The sequence below is a fragment of the Heterocephalus glaber genome, unplaced genomic scaffold (assembly GCF_053883595.1).
Source record: "Heterocephalus glaber isolate CG9 unplaced genomic scaffold, H.glaber_assembly_v1.0 deba00001610, whole genome shotgun sequence".
Lineage (NCBI taxonomy): Eukaryota > Metazoa > Chordata > Mammalia > Rodentia > Bathyergidae > Heterocephalus > Heterocephalus glaber.
Genome location: NW_028258381.1, coordinates 39928163 through 39951347, shown reverse-complemented (window position 1 = coordinate 39951347; position 23185 = coordinate 39928163). Strand labels below are relative to the sequence as shown.

Sequence of the window (23185 nt, the reverse complement as noted above, 5' to 3'; positions counted from 1 at the left end):
CTTCACATTAGGGTTTTTCAAATATTTTGTTTTGTTTTGTTTTTGGTACCAGGGATCGAACTTGGGTCCTTGCGCTTGCGAGGCAGGCGGCGAAACCACTGAGCTAAATCCCCGGCCCTCAAATATTTTAAAACTGATTAATTTTTATGGGATAATACATCTGATTTTTAAAACTTTCTACAACACTGAAATTTTACCATCATCAAAAAGGTAATTTTTGGGCCGGGGATTTAGCTCAGTGGTTTCGCTGCCTGCTGTGCAAGCGCAAGGACCCGAGTTTGATCCCTGGTACCAAAAAAAAAGGTAATTTAAAAAAATTTCATTATAATGTTTGCCAATAAAGGGTGTATTGCCTCTGCCAGCACTTATCACACAGCTACACAGAAAATTCACTCTCTGCTATTTATCAAACAACTTCAAAGTTAATCACTAACTTATTACATTCAATACCTGCTAAATGATTTCCTTAAAATATATTCACTGTTAGTATTTCAGGTTTCCTAAATGAACTCAAATTTACAAAACTGTTCTGTATACTATACATTTGGATGAGATTTGTTTTGTGATAAGAGTAAAATAATCAAAGAACCTGAAGAAAATGATATTCCTTTTTTTTTTTTGGTACCAGGGATCGAACTCAGGACCTTGCGCTTACAAGGCAGGCGGTGGAACCACTAAGCTAAATACCAGACCCGATATTCCTTTTTATAAAAAATAAAACTTAAGTTCCGGGGATTTAGCTCAGTGGTGCTGCTGCCTGCCTCACAAGCACAAGGTCCTGAGTTTGATCCCCCGTACCAAAAATAAATAAATAAAACTTAAATTTTTTTTTTTTTTTTTGGTACTGGGGATTGAACTTGGGACCTTGTGCTTGCAGGGCAGGCAGCAGCACTACTCAGCTAAATCCTCGGCCCCTTAAATTTTTTAAATATTCAGGGTACATGAATTTTTTTTATCTGATTAAAATGATTTGCCTATGACAAATTCTCAGAAGTGGGGCACAAAATGTAATTTTTGTGGATGTTCTCCCAGTCAATTTCAAGGCTTTTGACAACAGGACACAATGTTTGAAAATAATTGTAGTGAACCGGTCAGCTGGTGTTCACACCCTACCCGATCCACTCCTTCATGTCTGCACAGTACCTGAGACTTGCCTGGGATGTGTGGGATGCTGTGGATAAGATCATATAAGGACACAGGCCCATCTTGCTAACAGCTCTCCTGCTCTCTCCACTGCTGGCTTTGAAGCGAGCTGCCATGAATCCTACAACTTGTGAGACCCTAAGCAGAGGTTCCAGATAAGCCAAAAACAGTGTCTTTCAGATCTAAAAAAAAATGCCATTGGAGTCTATACACAGAAAACAGAACCAAGTTCAAAAAACTCCAAAAGAGAAGAGGAAAGAAAAAGGACATAAAAACATATTACACATTCTGGCTATTTACTGTTCTTTCATCATAGCCTTTTCTTATTTAAAAGTGGTTCTTAATGCTAAAGTTCCAATTTAAGATAGGAGTGTCCTTATTTTTAGGCCATTAAGCCACTGGCAAGGGGCTTAAAGAAAATAGGCCAGAATTAAGAGAAATAAGGTCATGGGAAAGCAATAGCAACAAAAATAGAAACACTGTCTTTGGTGCTTTGGTAATAAGCTTGACTCCCAGTCTTCAAGAGTAGCACATACAAATCACTGGCAAATGCAAGAAAGGCAATCTTAAGTCATAAGTTTTTGTTTTGGGGAGGAGGGTAGTATTGGGTATTTAACCCAAGACTTTTGGACCAAGTACTTTTCCAGCCCTTTTCTAAGTGTTTACAAGGTCTTGCCAAGCTGCTACAGTATGTTGCCCAGTCTGAGTTTGAACTTGTGATCCTGCCTCAGCCTATCAGAGTGCTGGGATTATAGGTATGTGCCACCATGCCTTGCTACAAGTTTTACTGAGGAATGTTGGACAACTTCTAAAGGAAGTAGAGTGTCAAAACATGCTACATTTCTCTCTGATTCAGGCAAGGATATTTTTTTCTTTTGAGACAGGGTCTTGCTATGTAATTCAGGATGGCCTCGAACTCACTATGTAGCCCAGGCTAACCTGGAACTTGTGGCGATCCTGCTTCAGCCTCTCAAGTTCTGAGATTACAGGCATGAGCCACCACGCCTGGCTAAGGGCAAGGGTATCTTTAAGGTAAGCAGTATTACCAGGGTCCATGTAAGAGAAAAATATACCTACAGCAAGTCCTGCTTAAATGCAAATGTCATTTTGAGGGGACAGAAAGCCCAAAATAGCAGGGAGAAATTTGTTCTTGGAAAATTGTGAATATGTTTTTTGTTATTTTGTACAGTGCTAGTGATTGAACCCAGGGTCTGGCACATGAGAGGCAAGTGCTTTACCAGAGGTACATTCTCAGCCCAGGAGTAGGTTTTGATCAGCTCAGCCAAATGTTCAAAGCAAGAGGCTCAGTCAACTACTCTGTCAGGAACAGGACAAAAAAATCATGGTAGTAAAGATCAAAGAACAAGAGTCCTCTCTGAATAGTTCAGTAAGTGAAAATGGGTTAAAAAAAAAAAACAAAACAGACATCACCAAATAAAGCAACAAATGCTTTTAAAATCTGGCATCTAAATTTGGTTTATGAAATTATAAGTATTTCATAAAAAGTTCTCCATTTTTACCTCTTATTCCTGCTTCTCCTTTGATTCTTGCTTAATAAAACTTAGCACTATTCTGCTTGTCACCTCTATTCATCTACTCATTACAGGCTTTTGTAAAAGACAAAAGTAAATATAAGCCTGGTTTGGCAGCATATACCTATAGTCCCAGCACTCAGGAGGCTGAGGCAGAAGGATTGCCATGAGTTCAAGGCCAGCCTGGGCTACACAGTTGAGTTCAAGAGCATCCTGAACTTCATATTGAGATCCTGCTTCAAAAAAGCCCCAAAACATAAAGTCCAGTTCTACAAATCAACAAGAAAAAGACAAAAACTCAGTAGAAAAGTGGTCTGGAATTAGAAACTGAAAAGTCATAAAGAAGAAAGTTCAGACAGCTGGTACACATCTGAAAATACACTATCTATATCTTTCTTTACTCAGAGACATGTAACTTACAGAAACAGTATCTTTCATTCTCAGAGGGACTGACCGGGGGCATAGGGAAAACAAGCACTCCCATGCATGGGCAGGGGAAGAACTCTGGCAATCTGATGATGCCTAGAGCAAAGGTGATGGTAAAGCAAAGTCTACCACCTACCCACAGATCTGTAAGGGATGCTCAAGCATAATACAAGAAACTGGAAACAACCTAAATGGAGGAAAAGATAAATAACAGAGGTGTGAAATGCTAACAAGAAATTAAAAAAGAATAAATCTGAACTAGACACACCAACACAGACACATCTCAGAAACAACGTCAAGTCCAAAAGCAAGCTACAGATGAATGATACAATGCTACTCAGGCAGAATTTTAAAATATTAGCCAACATCACTAAAGATTGCTTATGAATATATAAATATGTATGTATTGAATATTAACTGGGATGATATCATAGTAAATGACAACCTTCTGGGGAAGCAGAAAAGGACTACTAGTGAGAAAAAAAGAAAAAGGACTACTAGTGAGAAAAAAAGAAAAAGGACTACTAGGGAGAGAGGGGGCTTTACCATTATCTGGAATAATATTCCTATTTTCATGACTTTCTTTCTTAAATTTCCTAATACAGGAAAAAAGCTAGGCATGGTGGTACATGCCCGCAATCCCAGAACTCTGGGAGGCTAAGGCAGGAGAATTCCATGTATGAGCCCACCCTGGGCAATCTAGCAACTTACTGAGACTGTCTCAAAATAAAAAATAAACGGGCCTCGGATGTAACTCAGCGTGAAGGCCCTGGATTCAATCCCCAGTAAAACACATACACACACAGACACACACACACACACACACACACACACACACTTTCCTAGTACAGGAAAAAAGATTTTCCTAATTTAGAAAAAAAGTACAGTTAATCGTGGTGACAGATAACCTGGTACAAGTGTTTGTTGCATTACTCCTATTTCTATTCAATGCTTTAGAAAGTCTTTCTTGGCCTAAAAACAATCCAAAGGAAACTCTGAGAGACACGGCTATCTGCAGCCCCTGGGATGACTGCTAGCTCATGCCATCACACTGCTTGCAAGTTCACATGGTCCAGTCTTCATTGCCTGTCCCTCCTCTAGTCCTCACTGTAGGGTTTGGTGCACTTCACATCGTACTGGCCAGGCCAAGGCCAAAACATGCCCTACACTCAAGTCATTATTAGGGTATTTTCTCAAATTTTCTAAAGCAAAATCAGCAAATGCTACACAGCTCTGCATGTTACCACCCACTTGAATTAGGCTCTTCTCTTAAACAGAAGAGCATGTCCCTTGCAAACACACACCAAGCCCGGACCTGCCTCCTTTACCTGTGATGTGTCCGTTGTGCTCCTTGAGTTCATGAGCTTTTACCCACTGGCTCCCATTCTTCTTATAGATGTGAACTTCGTGATTATTGGGACTAAGGGCAATCTCTGGAGAAAAAAGTCAGTATAACTGTTAACACTTCGTCTTGAAACTATCACCAAATAAAGGGATGTCATAGTTGGTATTTGACAAAGATAGAAGGAATAAGAAAGTTGTTTGAAAAAAGTGGCTCCCATATTAACCCTCAAAGAATTTCTTTTATGTGGGGACAATGAATACTTATTCTTATTAATGTGGATCTGGCTTGGAACCAATAGTGTATCCAAAAAATTTGACTCTACTGATAAACTATTATCCAAGTTTTGCTTTACAATGAAGCCAATGTAAGGACTGGAGATGGGTCTTAGTGGTACAGTCCTTGCCTAGCATGTGTAAGGTCCTGGGGTCAATGTCCAGTACCATCAAAAAGAAAAAAGAAAACAAAAAGTCTTGTGATACAATAAAGCTGATATAAATTGCAAACAAAATTCTGTTTTCAAATCTTCTGGACCAATCCAAAATATTATTATGAGAAATGGATCTTTCCCCCCAGTGCTAGGGATTGAATTCAGACAGGACTCTTAGGTACATAGGCACACATTTTTATGACCCTGGATTAGGCACTGGTTTCCTCAATACAACAGCCAAAATATAAACAACAAAAGGAAAAAAATACATATATTGGATTTTTTCAAAATTAAAAACTTTTTGCCTCAGCCAGGCCCATGCTGCATGCCTGTAATCCCAGCACTCGGGAGGCTGAGGGAAGAGGATCGCCATGAATTTGCGGCCAGCTTGAACTACATAGTGAGTTCAAGGCCAGCCTGAACTACAGTGAGACCTTGTCTCAAACAACAACAACAAAAAAAAAAAGAAAAAAAAAGAGAAAAAAAAGGGAGAAGAGGGAAGAAGAGGAAGAGAAAGAATAAGAAGGAAGGGAAAAAAGAAGAAAGAGAAGAAGGGGCCGGGGATTTAGCTCAGTGGTTCCACCACCTGGCTCTCAAGTGCAAGGCGCTGAGTTCCATCTCCCGTACCAAAAAAAAAGAAAGAGAAGAAGAAAAAGAATTATTGCTTGCCCAGGGCAGAGATTTTTGGGGAAGACTGAGAGTGGCTACTAGTGCTATGGTACAAAGTTTCTCTTTGGGGAATTCTATAACAAAAATGCTTGGGACCGGAAGTGTTTCAGATTTTGAACTTTTGTTGGATTTTTGAATATTTGCATAGACTTTACCAGTTGAGTATCCTAATTCAGAACTCAAAAATGTTCCAAAATCCTAAATTTTTATTTTATTTTTTGGTACTGGGGATCGAACTCAGGACCTTGTACTTTTGAGGCAGGAGGCAGAACCACTGAGCTAAATCCCCAGCCCACAAAATTTTCAGAGCATTATGTTGGTGCTCAGAAAGTTTTGGATTTCTGAGCATTTCCATTTTGGATTTTCAGGTTAGGGATGCTCAATATGGATCATGAGGTTAAGCAATGATGGCTGTTGCATAACCCATGAATATGCTGAACTGTACACCTTAAAAGGGTGATTTTTTTCAGTACTGAGGATTAACTCAGGGCCTTCACACTTAGCTACATCCCTAGCCATTTTTTGTTTGTTTGTTTCATTTTTTTGTTTTTGTTTTTTTTTGGTACCAGGAATTGAACTCTGGTCCTTGCACTTGCGCAGCAGGCGGCAAAACCACTGAGCTAAATCCCCGGTCCTCCCTAGCCATTGTTTAATTTTTATTTTAGGACAGGGTCTCATTAAGTTACTAAGCTGTCCAGGCTGGGCCTAAACTTTCCATCCTCCTGCCTCAGGCTTGCAGAGTGCTGGGATTACAGGCGTGTGCCACCATGCTTGGATAAAAGGGTGCATTTAATATCCTCTTCACCAATGATACTTTAATATATGAAACCTAAAAATTACTAAATCTAGGGCCAGGGATTTAGCTCAGTGGTTCTGCCGCCTGCCTGGCAAGCACAAGGTCCCGAGTTCGACACCTGGTACCAAAAAAAACCCCCTAAATCTAAAATGTATCCAAGGTGCCAAAAGAAGCGAAGTTAAGAGTGTACTTACGGGTACGGTCCCTGTTCCAGGCATGACAGGTGATTGGCTCTAGTAAAAACTGATGCAGGGACATAGTCTTAGTGTTTGCAAAGGACAGGAAGCTGCAATTAGCAACAGGAAGAAAAGCATGTAAAATAACAAGCAACCAATATTTAAGTTATCTGAGGATCCTGAAATGCTTTGGGATAGATAAAACATTCATTCATTAAAAAAGAATCAGTTTCAAGGGCTGGAGATTTAGCTCAGTGGTTCTGCCACCTGCCTCGCAAGCACAAGGACCCGAGGTCAATCCCCAGTACCAAATAAATAAATAAATAAAATCAGTTTCAATGTCAAAACTTAATCATTTAGTTAGAACTAGCATTGTAACCACCAATGGAGAATTTATTCTGTCAAGGGTCATCAATGGACTCTCAAACCATAGATTAGCCGGGGATTTAGCTCAGTGGTTCCACTGCCTGCCTTGCAAGCACAAGGACCTGAGTTCGATCCCTGATACCAAAAACAACAACAACAACAACAACAACAAAAATCAAACCATAGGTTAAAGGGTGTTGGGGTACAGAATATTTACACAGTCCCAAATATCACCCCACATAATGCTTACTACTTATAAAGGGGAAAACATGCCTTTATAATATAGAAATCTGGCAGTCAACACTTTAACCAAGTGATCCAACTTATCATAAATAGTAAATAATCTAATCTAATGGGCCTCTTGACTGAAAATAACACAAAATGTATCATCATTTGTAAATAATGACCTAATTAATCATCCATATTTGATTACTTTTTTTTTTTTTGTGGTACTAGGGATCAAACACAGGACCTTGCGCTTGTGAGACAGTTGAGGTGCCACTGAGCTAAATCCCCAGCCCCATACTTGATTACTTTTGATACCAAAGGGGATAATATTAATAATTATGGTGTAGGGGGCCGGGGATTTAGCTCAGTGGTTCCAGGGCCTGCCTCGCAAGCGCAAGGTCCCGGGTTCGATCCCTGGTTACCCACCCCCCCTCCCCAAAAATTTATGGTGTGACAACATGTCACAGGACTATTTTAGAGAAACCTGAGGATGTGGTAAACCCACTGTGAAGTATTTATGCCAACATCTTTACTCTAAAACCAAGGTCCAGATCTAATTTTCAGTTTATGGGAAATAAAGAGGAGAGGAATTAGTTAAGCAACACACGGAAGAAATAGTTAAAACAAAGACGTGTATCCCTCTATAGAACAATTGACCTGGACTATTTTTAAAAGGGGGAGGAATGGTAGATGAAGAAAGAGCTACAAAAACTGAATTCCTTAAGTGAAAAGCTGATTATAATCCACGTTTTAAAATAGCAATAAAAGACATATTTTGTACAACAGGGGCAATCTGAATTTGAACTCGACAGTATTACATAATGACTTGCAATTATTTGCATTTTCCTAACTCTGATGATGGCACAGTATTGCCATGACTTTGCTTTTAGGAGATAAAAATAATGAAGTATTTAGGGATGAAATGTCTTGATGTCTTCTGTAACTATTTTCAATTGTTCAGAACAGAAAATACAGAAAGGGTGAATGGTGGCAAAAAAAACCCAACCCTATTAAATGGTGAAGATAGACAAACACTATACAGGTGTTCAGGATATTACTCTTTAAACATTTTACTGCAACTGGATGAAAAGCAGGAATATTAAACACATCATTAAGTTAAAAATCAGATAAAATTCTTTATTTTATATATACCCACATATAGATCCTCTGAAGAGGCAACCATTGCCTGAAACTGAGGAAAATTTTCCCAAAAAGGAGCCAGTCTTTCCCCACTCCCAGCTCTGTAATTTCTTTTTATTTATTTACTTACTTATTTAATTTGGGGGGGCGGGTACTGGGGTTGGAACTTGCAGCAGGTGGTGAAACCACTGAGTTAAATCCCCGGCCTGGCTCTGTAATTTCTAAGAGGCAGCCTCACTACAACCTGAAGTTTCATACACTTATACATAAGTGATGTTAACCTACAGTGGGAACTAAAGTGTGAGACAGGAATTCTGGTGCAAACACAAAATGAATGATTATGAAGTGAACAATAAAAGTTCAACTGGCAAAGCAAAATGAATGTCAGTGGAAAACAGAAGAAATACTTCTGCTAAAAGAATCCAAAGGCCAAAAAGTAATAAATGTACCCTTAAATAAAAAAACATTTTGGATCTTTAACTGGCAGACAAATGTCAGTGTTTCACATTCTATTGTAAGAGGGAAGATATTTAAGTCATTAATTTATTTTCTTTTTGTTCTAGAAAGCAAATTATAACTCACAAATAAAGAAAAGGCCTCTAACTGGAAATTTAAAACATTTTAAATGAACTTCGGTGAGACTACTTAATTTGTTTTTTAAAAAAATAAACTTCCACAGACAGGACTTCTCTCCTATCTCTAATATCTGATACTTACCCTAAACTGTTCTGACACATGGAGGTTTTTTTGTTTTTTTTTTTTGGTACCGGGCATCGAACTCAGGTCCTGGCGCTTGCACAGCAGGCGGTGAAACCACTGAGCTAAATCCCCAGCCCTGCCACATGAAGTTTTACTCAGAGCTATACAAAGTAACATGCCATGGCACAAATATCTCTTTAATTAAAAAAAATTTAAGTTTAAAAGCCAAATTTGAGTTCATTTGTTAACTGAAACAAAACCAGTCTGCATACTAATAATCCAAATTGAATATCTATGTGTAATAAAAGCATGTATTTCATGTACAGCTTTTTTTTTTTTTTAAAGTACAACTACAGACAAACTAAAGACAAGGGTTTCTCATTCAACTCAATTTTATAAGCAATGCAAAAGCTTTCAAAAGCGACAGTCACACAATAGCATAATTACTTCTAAAATTGCACTTTTAATTTTGCTGTTATCACTTGAGTTCTATATTTGAACATATATTCAGGCCTGTACTTCTTTTATAATCATGTGGCTATTTTAAGTCCGTAGACCAACACAACACTCTTGTTTGTCAAATTTAGAACGCATCTAGTAAACATTGCTTGTATTTGCCAAATTCAGTGAATAGAAAAGAAACTTCTAACAATTTTTAACAAGAAAACCATACCTTCTTACATAGGGTGATGATTATAATTTCTAAATGGTGGTTAATATTTAAGTGAAATTTGAAAATCTTTGTCTTAATAAGGCTAGAGAGAAGAAAAAAGGACAAACAAAAATGTGGCAACATGACATTTAACAATTTTCTATTTTAATTGTCTAGCACCGACAAAGATAACAATGGCTTATGGAATAGTATGGCTCCAGGGGCCTCCCTCCCACTCCTTTTCTTTAACTATCACTTTGAGTAGAGTCATTCTGGTATATGGTACGGCTAGTGAAGCCAAAGGTACGTGAATCCTGGCTTAGACACACACTGGTAATGAGGCCCTGAACAAGTTACTAAATATTCCTGAACCTAATTTACTTTATTGTCCGGAGCAATGCTACATAATTTTAGGGAAAAATTATTTGGTTAGCCTAGTTCTCCTGCCTACAGCCCAGCTATGGAATTTCGAGACATAATTCCATTTTGGCCTCCAGTCACAACTGAGACCTCAATGATCCGGTGATGCTGTCTGATTCTCCAAGACAAGAAACACCCTGGGAGGAACAAACATCTACTCAGTTCCTCCTTGTTCTTGGATTGTTACATCTTGTTTACCCGGATGTACTGAACTCTCTGCAAGTCATTTGTTACATCTGTTTCTCCCGATGTGCGGTAAACTGGGGGCTTTCGTCTTTGCCGCCCAGAGCAGCACTGATCAGACCCAAAGCTCAGCTTCTTCTCAGTCTCATTTTTCTACCTTTCCTGTAATTCGCTGTGTGCTGGCGTGGCTCGCAGGAGACCAGGACTCACCGCAGAGGTTCTGGTAACATCCCCTTCCCCTGTTCCCTACACTTTATCTGTAAAGCAGATCTACCACTGACATCACAAGGATGTTAGTAGGATTACATGAGACAACATACTACATGTAGTACTAAGCCCAGCCCAAACCAGATCTTAGTTTCTTTTCTTCCTTTGACCCAAGGCTTTTGTTTTGTTTTTTTGGTACGGGGGATTGAACTTGGGTCTTTGAGTGACCCAAGGCTTTTGAGGAATCCCTAGAAGTACTCTCTGAACTTGGAAATGTTGACATGTGCTGTAAATTCTTGGCCTTATTCCACTGTCACTTGAAAGTATTCACACAACTGGACATTTCAGGTGTCTGTTTAGGATGAGTTTTCAAGACTGTGATTCATCTCATTTCTAATCACTGTCATGACCCAACCCAGCAACACCATGTACCCCAGCAAGGTCACCACACCCTCTCAATGATGAGACAAACTTCAATTCCAGCCTCACCGGCAGAGCATTTTCAACTTATCTGTGCAGGATTTGTTTCAGGACAGGATTAGACAACTACATCAAAATATTGCCACTCTCTCTCCAAGTAGGAGTTTTAATTATCCAAAGTGATCCCCCTTCCTTCAATTGTGATCAACAGATGAATCCCAGAACACTTTGTGGTAGGAAGCAGTCAAACAGTATATCCACTCTTTAACAGGGTAAACACATCACCCAGATCCATAACCTCTCTTTTGTTTCAGATACCTGAAAACCCAGGGCCTACATGACACAAAGTTTAGGTAAAACTGATAGAGGAGGCCAGAACTGCCAGCAAGGTGCTGCACACCGGTAACTCCAGTTACTTGGGAGGCCAAGGCAGGAGGATGACAAATTCAAGGTCAGCCTGGGCAGGTTGTCTGTTTCGTTTTGGCACTACTGTGAATTGAATCCAGAGCCTTCATGATGAGCTGCGTTCCCAGCCCTTTTTTGACTCATATTGATACAGGGTCTTGGTTAAGTCACTAAATTGCCCAGGATGGGCCTGAACTTGTGATCCTCCTGCTTCAGCCTCCCAGAGTGCTGGGATGACAGGTGTGCATCACCACACCATGCTATATCCTGGACAATGTGTCACGACCCTGTCACAAATAGAAATTTTAAAGGGCCAGGGGCGGGGGGGGGGAGAAGATTAAGTGGCCAAGTGACCCTGAGGCTGGGGAAAGAAAAAAAAAAAAGGAGACAGAACTGAGATCATTTTGGTAATTTCATCAATGAGTTGAAGTAGTCAGAAGGCTCCAAAGTTATAAGAACAGATGGCTTGCCAGACATGGTGGCACATGCCTGTAATCTCAACATTTCAGAGACTGCAGCAGGAGGATGGAGAGTTCAAGGCCAGACTGGAATATATAGTGGATTCCTGAGCAGCCTGAACTTAGAACCCAGAGACCCTGTCTAAAAAACCCCAAGAACAGATGGCTTTATCACCAAAGATTCTAAGCTACAATTTATTAAGTACCTACCATGTTCCCAACAGCGCTGTAAGTACCATTATGGAGCCAGAAACAAATAAATCTGACACTATTCTGCCCCTTAAGTCTGGGGTTAGGGAGAATGAGTGGGAGAGGAAAGGACGACAGGTATGCACAGAATGCCCAGAAACAGTTTAACAGCTAGTATTTATTGAACATCAACCTAAGACTGGGAACTATTCTAAGCAATTTATGCAAATAAGCTTAACTGATCCTGAGAAAACCCTAAGAATGCTCTTATTGCAGATGAGGAAACAGAGGCACAGAGAAGCACTCTTGCCAGGGTTGCCCAACAAAGGAGCAGGGAAGGGATAGAAACTCGCGATTTTCCACCAAGCGAACTGGAGCGCAGAGGACAGAAATTTGACTTCGGGTGAAGACAGTGGGGAATCGTAAGGAACTCGTGGGAAGGCTTTTCTCGAGTTGGGGGTTCCCATCAACTGCAGGATTGTGGGCTGCCTTTAGACAGGAGGCAAACGCTCCATGGGGGCCTTCTGTATTCAGGGACCTATTGTAAATAAAGAGATGCACGGTTCCTTGTGAGGATCCGTTAGGGAGAGATCGTCGATAGACGTCCACAGTAAAGGTGCAGACAGGAATACGGGGCGCCGGCGCTGTTAATTCTGGCATCAGAAGTGGCAGGGAACTCGAAAATCTCGAGAAGTGAACGATCTGTACGTGCAGCAATCCCAGGAGCTCGGGGTATACAAGAACGGGGATCCCGGCCCCCTCTGAGGCCCGAGTCACCCCTCAACCTGTGGCCCCCCGCGGCCTAGGTCCCCGGTTCCCCGCCCCCGCACACCCAAGACCGGTGTGAGATTGGGACAGTGGAGGCCAACAGAGCCAGACACTCGCCTGAGCTGCCCTTTACCTGAGGTCGGGGCGGTCTGGAGGGGCTCGCAGCGGAGAATTCGCGGACTCTGGTCAGTCGACGCGAATAGGCTCCAGCGGGCGCGGGCGGAGGACGGCGGCCGGGAGGGAGCGGCTGACAGATCCCGGAAGTAGCCAGGGCGCCTGCGCAGCGCGGCGGCGCGGATGGTCTGCGCACGCGCACAGCTGGGGCGCGCGGCTGGAGCCTGGGTTAGAGTTGTTAGTGAAGAGTGGACGCGTGGCTGTCTGCGGTCACCCTCAGAGGTGGCGCGAGAAGGAACGTGGACGTCTTCCCTCGTAACGTGTCCGCAGGATGATGGGCTCAAATGAGGGGCCTTCTCTTCTCAAGCGCTTTTTCAGGAGTTGAATTAGTTACTAAGGATTGGGGGTCTTTCGAGCCGCGCAGACCGGGCGAACGACTGCATTTTGGTCCCTTTAGAAACTCCGAGTCAGAGCCAGTCGACTTCTTCGTGGTTTCGTCCCCCCCACCCCACCCCGTTCTCCCGCTGAGGAAAACGGGAGCAGCCCCGACCCTGCCTCAGTTCTCTGCACCCGAGATGGCGCCAAAGGAAAGAACAGTCGGGACCCAGCAAGCTCCTGCGAAGCATGTGACGGAGGCCCACTTCCAGCTGGACTGCTGCCCTCCAACCTGGAGGAATAAATTTTGAAGCAGCAGCTCTGCCCCCCTGTAGGTCGCTTGTTAGTGCTTGTTTTTCCCTCTGGTGGTTTACTTGACCCCATGCTGTTTTCTTTCATGTTAAATTCGGTTGTTCCTGGAGCACTAACGCATTGGAACCCCTTAGTTTTTATTTTGTCTTTGGTCACAGGGGAAAAAGGACAGATAGAAGATTGTTGTAAACTACCCCACTCCAAGAGGCAGTTTGGCAAAGGAAGGACAGCATTCTTAGACAGCAAGGACTCCTGTGTCTGCAGGTTACAAATCCCCAAGTATGTAGTCAATATTTGAGTTAAGATGTCAAGGGGCCTTTGATTAGACTCCACTCCTTTACCGAGGATCGTTCCTTTGAAGGAATTTACAAATTAGGTGAGGGTAACACAAATTAGTACCAGACTATGATAAATGACAAGAAATTATCTCTAGGGGAAAAAAAGAAACAGGTCTTCGATTTTTCTTTTTTTAAAAATGCTCTCAGGTTGGCCTTGAACTCGTGGCAATCCTCCTGCTTCAGCCTCCCCAGTGTTGGGATTACAGGCATGTCTCACCACACCCCTGCCTCTAATTGTTATCCCTGATTGTCTTTTCAGTCAGTGTTTTGTATGTTAGCCGAAGCAAAGGTTACCATTTGATGCCTTTTCATTTCGTATTTTTCTTAGCTTAATTGAGGCTTTTTAAATAAAACTGCCTTATTTTATAACTAAGGAAACAAGACCATTGTATTTTGAGACTTGAAGGTTTTGGCACAGTTTAAGGGCAGGGCTAGGCTTTGCCAGTATATCATAGTTGGTAGGAGCCATTGGTGGTCCCATGAAAGAGGTGAATTATAGTTTGCTTTTCAGACTTGTGTAATGATACTGATTTAGTATCTAAAAAGAAGAACCTGCCTTTAACAATATTAGAATGAGGAACCGTGGTTGTATTAGGCTGTCAGTGTAACAAAACCTGAGATAATTAACTTATAAAGAGAAAAGGTTGGGCCGGGGATTTAGCTCAGTGGTGCTGCCGCCTGCCTCACAAGTGCAAGGTGTCTTGAGTTTGATCCTTGGTACCAAAAAAAAGAAAAGAAAAGGTTTACTGTGGCTCACTGTTTTGGATGTTCCAGTCCAAGATTGGATGAAGCCATTGCTTTGGGACTGTGGTATATATGCTACATAGTAATGGTAAGGAATGCCAGGTGTAGCAAACTGCTTGCCTCACAGCCAGGAAGCAAAATGGAAATTGGAAGAGGCTGGGGTCCCACAATTCCCTTCCAGGACATGACCCTGTGGACCTCTCACTAGGTCCCACCTCTTAAAGGTGCCACCACCTTCCAATAGTAACATCCTGGGGACGAAGACTAACACAAGAGCCTTTGGAGGACATTAAGCATGCAGACTATTTAGAGGTGGAGAAAGAGGAAGAGGGGTTGGACATTGCTATAGAATCATTTTGTTTGGTTCACCAATTGGATTAGAATTGGAATTGGAGCCAGGCATGGTGGTGCACGCCTGTAATCCCAGCACTGGGAAGGCTGGGGCAAGAGAATTGCCACAAGTTCAAGGCTAACCTGGACTACATAGAGAGTTCAAGGCCAGCCTGAACTACAAAGTGAGGCCCTGCTGAAAAAAAAAATTGGAATTAGATTGAATTGGAATTTGGTTAAGATTCAAGTCATCAGGTACTTAATAAGTCCCAAATGGCAAGTACAGAAGCTCTTTGATTTACAATAGGGATTGCTGGCAGGTAATCTCGTCATAAATTGAAAGTGTCAAAATAAAAGGTGCAAGTATACCTAACCTACCAAGCATCCTAGTTTAGCAACACAGTACATTGTATAGTATTGTGATGACATGGCTGACTGGGAGCTGCAGCTCATTGCTGCTTGTCAGCTTTGAAAGAGAAGATCAGACTGCACTTCACTAGCCTTGATTAAAGTTTGAAATACGGTTTCTACTGAATTTATATCACTTGCAACATCATAAAGTTGAAAAATCATAAGTTGAACCATTGTAATGTGGGGACTTCCTTATTTTGTCACAGATGAATAAATAAATGTCAATATGGCTAGGCTGTGGAGTGCTTAGATACAAGAATTGGGTCAAATATTATTTCTGGTGTTTTTGAGGGTACACTTGAATGAGATTGACTTATAAACGAGTAGACTAAGTAAAGCAGATTGCTTTTCCTGGTTGAATTGGGCCTTGTCTAACCAGTTGAAGGCTTAAATAAAACAAATGGCTGTTATTCTTTCAAATAAGATAATTCTCTTGCCTGCTCAACTGGAACATCAGCTCTTTCTTGTTCTACAGAACCTTCTAGTCTTCAGATTTGCACATTGACTGTGGATTTTGGACTTGGCAGCCTCCATAATGATGTGAGCCAAATCTTTATCTTTTTATATATCTTTTATCTCCTATTAGTTTAGTTTCTGTCAAGAAATGCTTACTACAGTAACCATTGTTATGATTTGGATTTGAAATGTTCTCCAAAACTCATATGCTAAACACTTGGTTGCCAGCTGATGGGCTTTTTGGGAAGTGATTGGAAAATTAAGGCTCTAATGTCATCAAATGGATTCATCCATTGATAAGACCGTAATTTGATGGTATTATTGGGAGGTGATGGAAATAGGAGATGAGACCTACTCAAAGGGAGTGGATCATAGGGACTGTGTGTTGTCCCCAGCCCCCATCCTCTCTGATTCTCTCACCCTTTCTGCTTGCTAGCTCCCATGAGATGAGCAGCTTTCCTCTGCCATGCCCTTCTGCCATGATTCTACCCCACTGTAGGCCTAAAGCAATGGGGCCAGTTGACTGGACTAAAACTTGTGAAACTGTGAGCCCAAATAAACCTCTCTTTTTAAGTTGTTATTCTCAGGTATTTTGTCATAGCAGTGGAAAGTTGACTGACATATGCATTTACCAAGTCTCCATACCCTTGGAGGGCTCTGGACTCCAACTTTTGTCTCTGTATAAGAGGCTGTTAAAAGTATTGCTTAGGGGCTGGGGATTTAGCTCAGTGTTTCCAGCACCGGCCTTATAAGCGCAAGGTCCCGAGTTTGATCCCCAGTACCAAAAAATAAAAATATTGCTTAGGCCCTCAAACACCTATTCTAGAATCAGTAAGGTAAGTGTGGTGATGCACTTCTGAAGTCTCAGCTACTTGGGAGGCTGAGACAGGGGGATCTCTTGAGCCCAGGAGTTCAAAACCAGCCTGGGCAACATAGGAAGACCCCCTCAAAGGAAAGAAAGAAAACAAAGCAGTGGAATCAGTAAGTGGTCTATGGGATAAAGCAGTCCTAAGTCCTGGGCTCACTCTCTTGTGTTCTCTTTGCTCTTGGATGTTATACTACATTATTAACTCTCTTTTGTATTTGAGTATACATTTTGCATATTTTGTCCACTTTGCTAATTATCATTTGTGGCAGGGTTGTCTGTTACCCTAGTTCTCCATTATCAGAATCATTCATCAAGTAACCACTTTTTTTTTTTTCCTCGGTACTGGGGATTGAACTCAGGACCTTGCGTTTGCAAGGCAGGCGCGTTGCCACTAAGCTAAATCCTCAGCCGGACCACTTTTTAGTATTACCTTGTATGTTTTAGTTCATTAAATCCTATTGCTTCTGGACTGAACTTATTGTCCTGCCTCAGTCTCCCAAGTAGTTGGGACTATGGCATCCCATTATGCAGTTATATATCTTTGACACATACTGTATTGCGTTGTCTGCTTTATGGTATATGCTTGTTGCAGGTTACAGGGAATATTTATTTCTCACCCAGAGTGCATATCATCATGTACTACTCACAAATGTAGTCACTGCGGAGTTCATTAAATGTTGAAATAATTGGGTAATTAGCGTTGAAATATTTATACAGAACTGTAAGGGTTTTTTTTTTTTAGGTCTTTAAACGAGTTTTAGGGATATGTGGAGAATTGGCTGTAAGGTTTTTGGACAGGATGGGAAAGCATTCTTTGTTTTGTTTATTTTTGGGGGACAGGGTCTCACTGTATAATTTAGGCTGGCTTTAAACTCACTATGTAGCCCAGGCTGGCCTCAAACTCATGGCGGTCCTCCTGCCTCTGCATCCCAAGTGCTGGGATTACAAGTGTGTGCCACCACGCCCAGCAGGATGGGAATACATTCTTATTTTCTCACTTAGAATGATACACTATAGGTTCCTGTGACCTGAGAGTTGTTTTCAGGAATGTGTTAACCTGGGATGGCTGCAGTTCCTTTTTTTGCCCTCCTTTCCTGCTTTCTTTCCTTCCATCATTCCTTCCTTCTTTTCTTCTTTTTTTGCAGGGTACTGGGGATTGCACTGGGTTACATTTCCAGCCCTTTTTTATTTTAGAGACAGGATCTTGTTACATCACTAAGTTGCCCATGTTGGGCTCAAACTTGGGGTCCTGCTTCAGCCTCCCAGAGTGCTGGGATTACAGGCATGTGTGTCACATTCAGCTGTAGTTCTAATTATAGCATGTAGCATACTTCTGTTTTGTATTGCTGTGTTTGTGGGCTTCTTAACTATATCACATTCTAAGATGAAGATACTGGCAAAAATCTATAATCCCACACCCAGAGAGAAGTTAATCAGTGTGAGAGTATTTATAGGGACAAATTTAAAATGATAAGAGAATTACAAGTCTAATGATCATTTCTGTTAGAATACAGAAAGAAATAGCTGGTTTGTTCATGATGATAACAATTCTTGTTTGATTCATGCTTCTGGACCCGAACCTTAGATTCTGGTAACCCCAAGATTCTGCCTTGCTCTATATATACACCCTCCAAGTGATCTCATACACCCTTGCCTTCCATTCCCCAAACCCCTCATACTTTGCTGTTCCTCAGAGGTATATCTCACTTAAACCCTGACAATCCCCCCCCGCCCCGCCTCCCCCCCCCCCCGTACCAGGGATCAAACTCAAGACCTTGTACTTGCAAGACGGGCGACGGAACCACTGAGCTAAATCCCTGGCCCTAACCCCTGATAATTCTGACTGCTACTGAAATAATCTACCTGGTATCTCATTCACTGCAACTCAATGCACATAAAACCTGTTACTCTACTCCCTTTTGCAGATTCTACTCTTCTCTCTACTTCTCAGTTAAAGGCATCCCGTCTACCCTAGACTGATTAATGCTCCTGGCAATTAGTTGCCAGGTCATGTCACATCTACTTCTTATATATTTGTTTTGTTTTTCCCATAAAAACTTTTATAACCTTTTTTTTTTTGGTACCAGGGATCCAACCCAGGCCCTTGGGCTTGCAAGGCAGGCAGCGGCACCACTGAGCTAATTCCTTGGCCTTTCCCATAAAAACTTTTAAATCAAGCTGGGGCAGCACGGCATGGGAACTGGACGGGCCGCTCCTCGCCCAGAGCCCCGCCCAGAGCCCCGCCCGGTTTTCAAGCTAAGGGCAGGCTCCGAGCCCCCGCCGCCCCCCCCCCCCGGCAGGCGAAGCCTGCGGCGTAAGATGCCACCTCATAGAGGAGCACAAGAAGTTACTCTTATTATCAGTGGCTTTATAATATTTGTGAAAAAAATTAACTGCATTTCTGATTCATGGAGCATCGAAGAAACCACAGAAGATGAGAGAATTTATAAATGGCACAGGTTTGAACAGTTTTGAAGACTGAAATTTTGTGAACTTGTAAAACAGGTTTGCGTAGATGAAGATACCACCTGAGAACTTGAAACTATAGAGTCTGCCATCACTCACCTTCAAGTTAAAGTTTACACCATGGTCTAAAAAACTCGAAGCCACAAAATTAAAACTCGGCCCTAGTTAGTAATGTGCCTGAATGGTTTGACAAAAAAGACCTGCTTGAAATATGGTTTCAGCAAGGCCTCAGTTTCCTTCCTATAGCCCTTGTAATTTGGACAGCTGCTACTTTCACATTCTCATACATTATTGCAGTAACACTCCACCATATTGACCGTGCTTTGCCTTCTATCAGTGACATTGGAACGATGGCTCCAGAAAAGTGCTTGTTTGAGGTGATGCTAAATATTGCTGCATTTTAATGCCTTGCTACCATTTATGGTTTTTTTTAGTACTGGGGATCGAACTCTGGTCCTTGCGCTTGTGCAGCAGGTGGCAAAACCACTGAGCTAAATCCCTGGACCCCATTTATGTTATAAGCAAGTTCGTGCCCTGAATTCTGAAGAGAACCTTATCATCAAATTAAACAAGGCTGGCCTTGTATTTGGAATATTGAGTTGTTTAGGAGCTTCTCTTGTGGCAAATTTCCAGAAAACAGCCCTTTTTGTTGTACATGTCAGTGGAAGTGTGCTCATTTTTGGTATGGGCTCATTTTATGTGCTTGTTCAGACCATCCTTTCCTACCTAATGCAGCCCAAAATTCATGGTAAACAAATCTTCTGGATCAGACTGCTGTTGCTCATCTGGTGTGGAGTAAGTGTACTTAGCATGTTAACTTGCTCATCAGTTTTGTACAGTGGTGACTTTGGCACAGATACAGTACAAAAACTTCACTGGAACCCTGAGGAGAAGGGTTATGTGCTTCATATGGTCACTACTGCAGCAGAGTGGTCTGTCATTTTCCTTCTTTGGTTTTTTCTTGACTTAGAATCATGATTTTCAGAAAATTTCTTTATGTGTGGAAGCTGGTTTACATGGAATAACCCTCTATGACACTGCTCCTTGCCCTGTTATCAATGAACGAACGCAACTACTTTCCAGAGAATTTTAATGAAAGGATAAAAGGTTCCTTTGATGTTTATGATTCTCAGGGAAAGGGGAAAAGTTCACAAACACTGTTTATTATACTCTGAAATTTTCAGCCAGTTAATCAAAGCTATGTGACACTGATGCATATTGATAATCAGGAGATATAAAGCCATTTGATAGTTATTTTAAAGGATATCATTTAAAAATATTTATGCCTATACTTTTTATCCTAGAAAATAAAACCAAAGGACTGCAACATTATAATTTTTTTCTACTTTAAGAGAAACAACCTGAAGTGTACAGTCTATATATCCCAGCCTTTCACAATTTATAAGTCATTGTTAAAGCATGTTTTCATAGGAATGCTTTCATAAAAGACATTTTCTATTACCAAAAAATAAAAACTTTTAAATCAACAGGAAAGTTGCAAGAATAGTATAATAAATATCACTATACCTGTTTACTTAGATTCACGAATTATAACTATTTTATCACATTTGCTTTCTGACTTATGTGTATTTTATATATGTATTTATGTTTATATAATAGCAATAACAATTATTTGTTGAGCCATTTGTAAGTCACTTCGCTCCTCTTCACTCCTCAATACTTCAGCATGTATCTCTGAAGAACACATCTTTTCTTATGTAACCGTAACATGAGTAAATTCAGAATATTTTTTATTTATTATAATAATTAGATGTTAATTACAAACATAATTATATAACATTTAATTTTAGTTAGTTACAGATTGATATTCAGCCAGGCAAGGTGGCACACTCCTATAATCTCAGCTACTGAGATTGGGAGGCTGAGCCAAGAGGATTATGAGTTTGAGGCCAGCCTGGGCTACACAGTGAAACTCTGTCTCTGCTCCCCACCCTAAAATAAGTTTATATTCAAATATCACTTGTCTTTCCGATAATTTCCTTCCAGCAGTTTTTTTTCCCTCCGTTCTAGAGCCAATCCAAAATTTCTTACATCATTTAGTTGTCAATGTTTCTTTAGTCTAATCTGGTAAAGTTCTGACCCTTTTCCCCCCTTCTTTTCATGGTGTAGGTAGTCTAAAAGAACCCACATGAATTATTTTATAGAATGTTCTTCAATTGAGGTGGGTACCTTAACTGAGTGATCAAAGCTAGCATCATAAAACATATATGAGCCAGGCTGTGGTGCATGCCTATAATTCCAGCACTTAGGAGGCTGAGGAAGGAGGATTGCTGCAAGTTCGAGGCCAGCCTGGGCTACACAGTGAGTTCAAGACCAGCCTGAACTACATAGCAAGACCCTGTCTCAAAAAAACATAAACAAAAACCAAAAGACACCAAATAAAGCATGATGGAGTGAGACACAACTTTGCTTACCTCAACTTGCTACCGAAAGTGTGTAATCTAAATAGAACTGTGAAGAACCCTCACACCTTACCTTCAGAATAAACTCCATATTCTGTAACAGGTCATTAAGGACTCTCATGATGTCACCTGTTACTTTTACCATTCCCACTATGTGGCAGATGCTCTGGCTATCCATACAACACCTTTCCCTCTTCGGCTTTCTTTCTTTTGTTCAGGTGGCTCTTGCAGAAGGTGGACCTTCCCTGGTCCAGGGAATAGACTGATTGTCCCATGTCTCATGTGGCAACCCCATTTCCACTTGCTCCTCATTGGTTTCAGGATGTAACACATTTTTCCAGTCAATGTTCCAGAGTTAAGTCTCATGGGGAGCTTCTGGAAGAAGTCTGCTCCTTGATTTAAAAAAAGATGGTGAGAATGTAACTCGAGTCCTAGGCCAGAGGCCCAACTGGGAGTCCCAGTGAACCATGTGTAGCCACTGTCCCAAAACGTAAGTTGAAGATAAGAATGGTAGTTAAGGCAGGAAAGGATTTTATTTTCAGTGTGACCATACTGGAGAGAAAACAGTCTAGTGACTGAAAGTCTGTCTCTCTGAGGGGCTAATTATGAGTCATGTTTATTCAGCAAGGGCCAGGGTCTTGCATAGTGGTGCTCTTCATCAGGCAAAGGTCTGGTTGATCACCTTATCTCAGGATGGGTCAGGTGGTGCCCTGTTGGAGATAAGAAAGTTGGTGCTGCTGGGAGATAGTTTCAACTTTTGTCACAAGATGTTTATCCACCAGACCTGTTGTTCCTGGAATCCAAGATGACTGTAGGAGAGAATAACTCAGAGAACAAATCAGAAAGTCAAGATGGAGACTCAATGTGGAGAATTGAGTAGAAATCTAACCCAAAGGTTAGGGTGGCAAAAGGAGACATGCAATACGAAGGCAGATGCCAAGTTTTTATCCTGTTTTTGGTTACCCATCAGACATCTGCAGGTCCAGCAGTCAGTGCTTATAGCAAATTCTGCCTGTAAGTCTCTATTATAAGGAGGCCTGTTTTTTAAAGGAGAAGTATAATTTGGCTTATGGCACTATCTTTTAACTATCTTAAACATGGTTGTGGGAAAAAAATCAAGCTTAGTGCTGTAGAAACCATCTTGATAGCCCCAAGGATGAAGCAGCATACAAAGGTGGAGATCTGGGTCTTCCACACTGTACTCATTCTGAAATCTGCTTCTATGGCAGTGGTGTGGTGCAAGATCATTAGCTGCTTATGTCACTGATGGCTCACTGTACTGCCGTCTAAAGCCAGACACACTCTTGGCTGATATGCCCTGTCTGCCCCCTTCTGCATCCCCAATTTCCATTCCCACGTGCTCACTTCCTCTTGTCACCTTTTTTTTTCTTTGTAGTACTGGGGATTGAACCCATGCTAGACAAGCTCTCTATGCCTGAGCTACGTCCCCAGCCCTTATTTATTTATTGAGATGGGGTCTTGCTCAATTGTCCAGGCTGGTCTCAAACGTGCAATCCTGCTTCAGCATCCTGAGTAGCTGGGAGTACAGGCTTACACCACTGCTCCTGGTTCTGCTTTATCTTTGTGACTAACTCTTACTCGTGTTTAGACTCCAGCAGAGAATGATTTCTTCCAGACATCTTCCTTTCTAAGACTGGGGTGAGTTCGTCTCTTGTAGTATCCTGTATCTACTCTCACA

The 23185-nt window shown here is 41.4% G+C and overlaps 2 protein-coding genes and 1 pseudogene across 8 annotated transcripts in view; 2 read left to right on the top strand and 1 right to left on the bottom strand.

Annotated features, from left to right (window-relative positions):
- The window catches only part of Arpc1a (actin related protein 2/3 complex subunit 1A), a 29065-nt gene extending 16131 nt beyond the window's left edge, over positions 1–12934 (bottom strand). For both annotated transcript variants that reach the window (XM_087195926.1, XM_004840496.4), the window contains exons 1-3: positions 12783–12934; positions 6533–6624; positions 4430–4534 (exon numbers count right to left, since the gene is read on the bottom strand). In XM_087195926.1, the coding sequence (XP_087052052.1) occupies positions 4430–4534; positions 6533–6596 (169 nt within the window). In that variant the 5' untranslated portion in view covers positions 6597–6624; positions 12783–12934. The remainder of the gene's footprint in view (positions 1–4429; positions 4535–6532; positions 6625–12782) is intronic.
- Positions 12935–12955: 21 nt separating this feature from the next.
- Positions 12956–23185, top strand: part of Kpna7 (karyopherin subunit alpha 7) — a 127750-nt gene continuing 117520 nt past the window's right edge. For 3 of the 6 annotated variants that reach the window (XM_021254791.2, XM_087195907.1, XM_087195906.1), the window contains exons 1-2: positions 12956–13729; positions 15749–15813. The gene's annotated coding sequence lies outside the window, so the exon portion shown is untranslated. The remainder of the gene's footprint in view (positions 13730–15748; positions 15814–23185) is intronic. The other 3 variants (XM_004840494.4, XM_087195909.1, XM_087195910.1) reach the window with 2 other exon arrangements.
- LOC110348273 (DNA damage-regulated autophagy modulator protein 2-like) lies at positions 19222–20545 on the top strand (annotated as a pseudogene).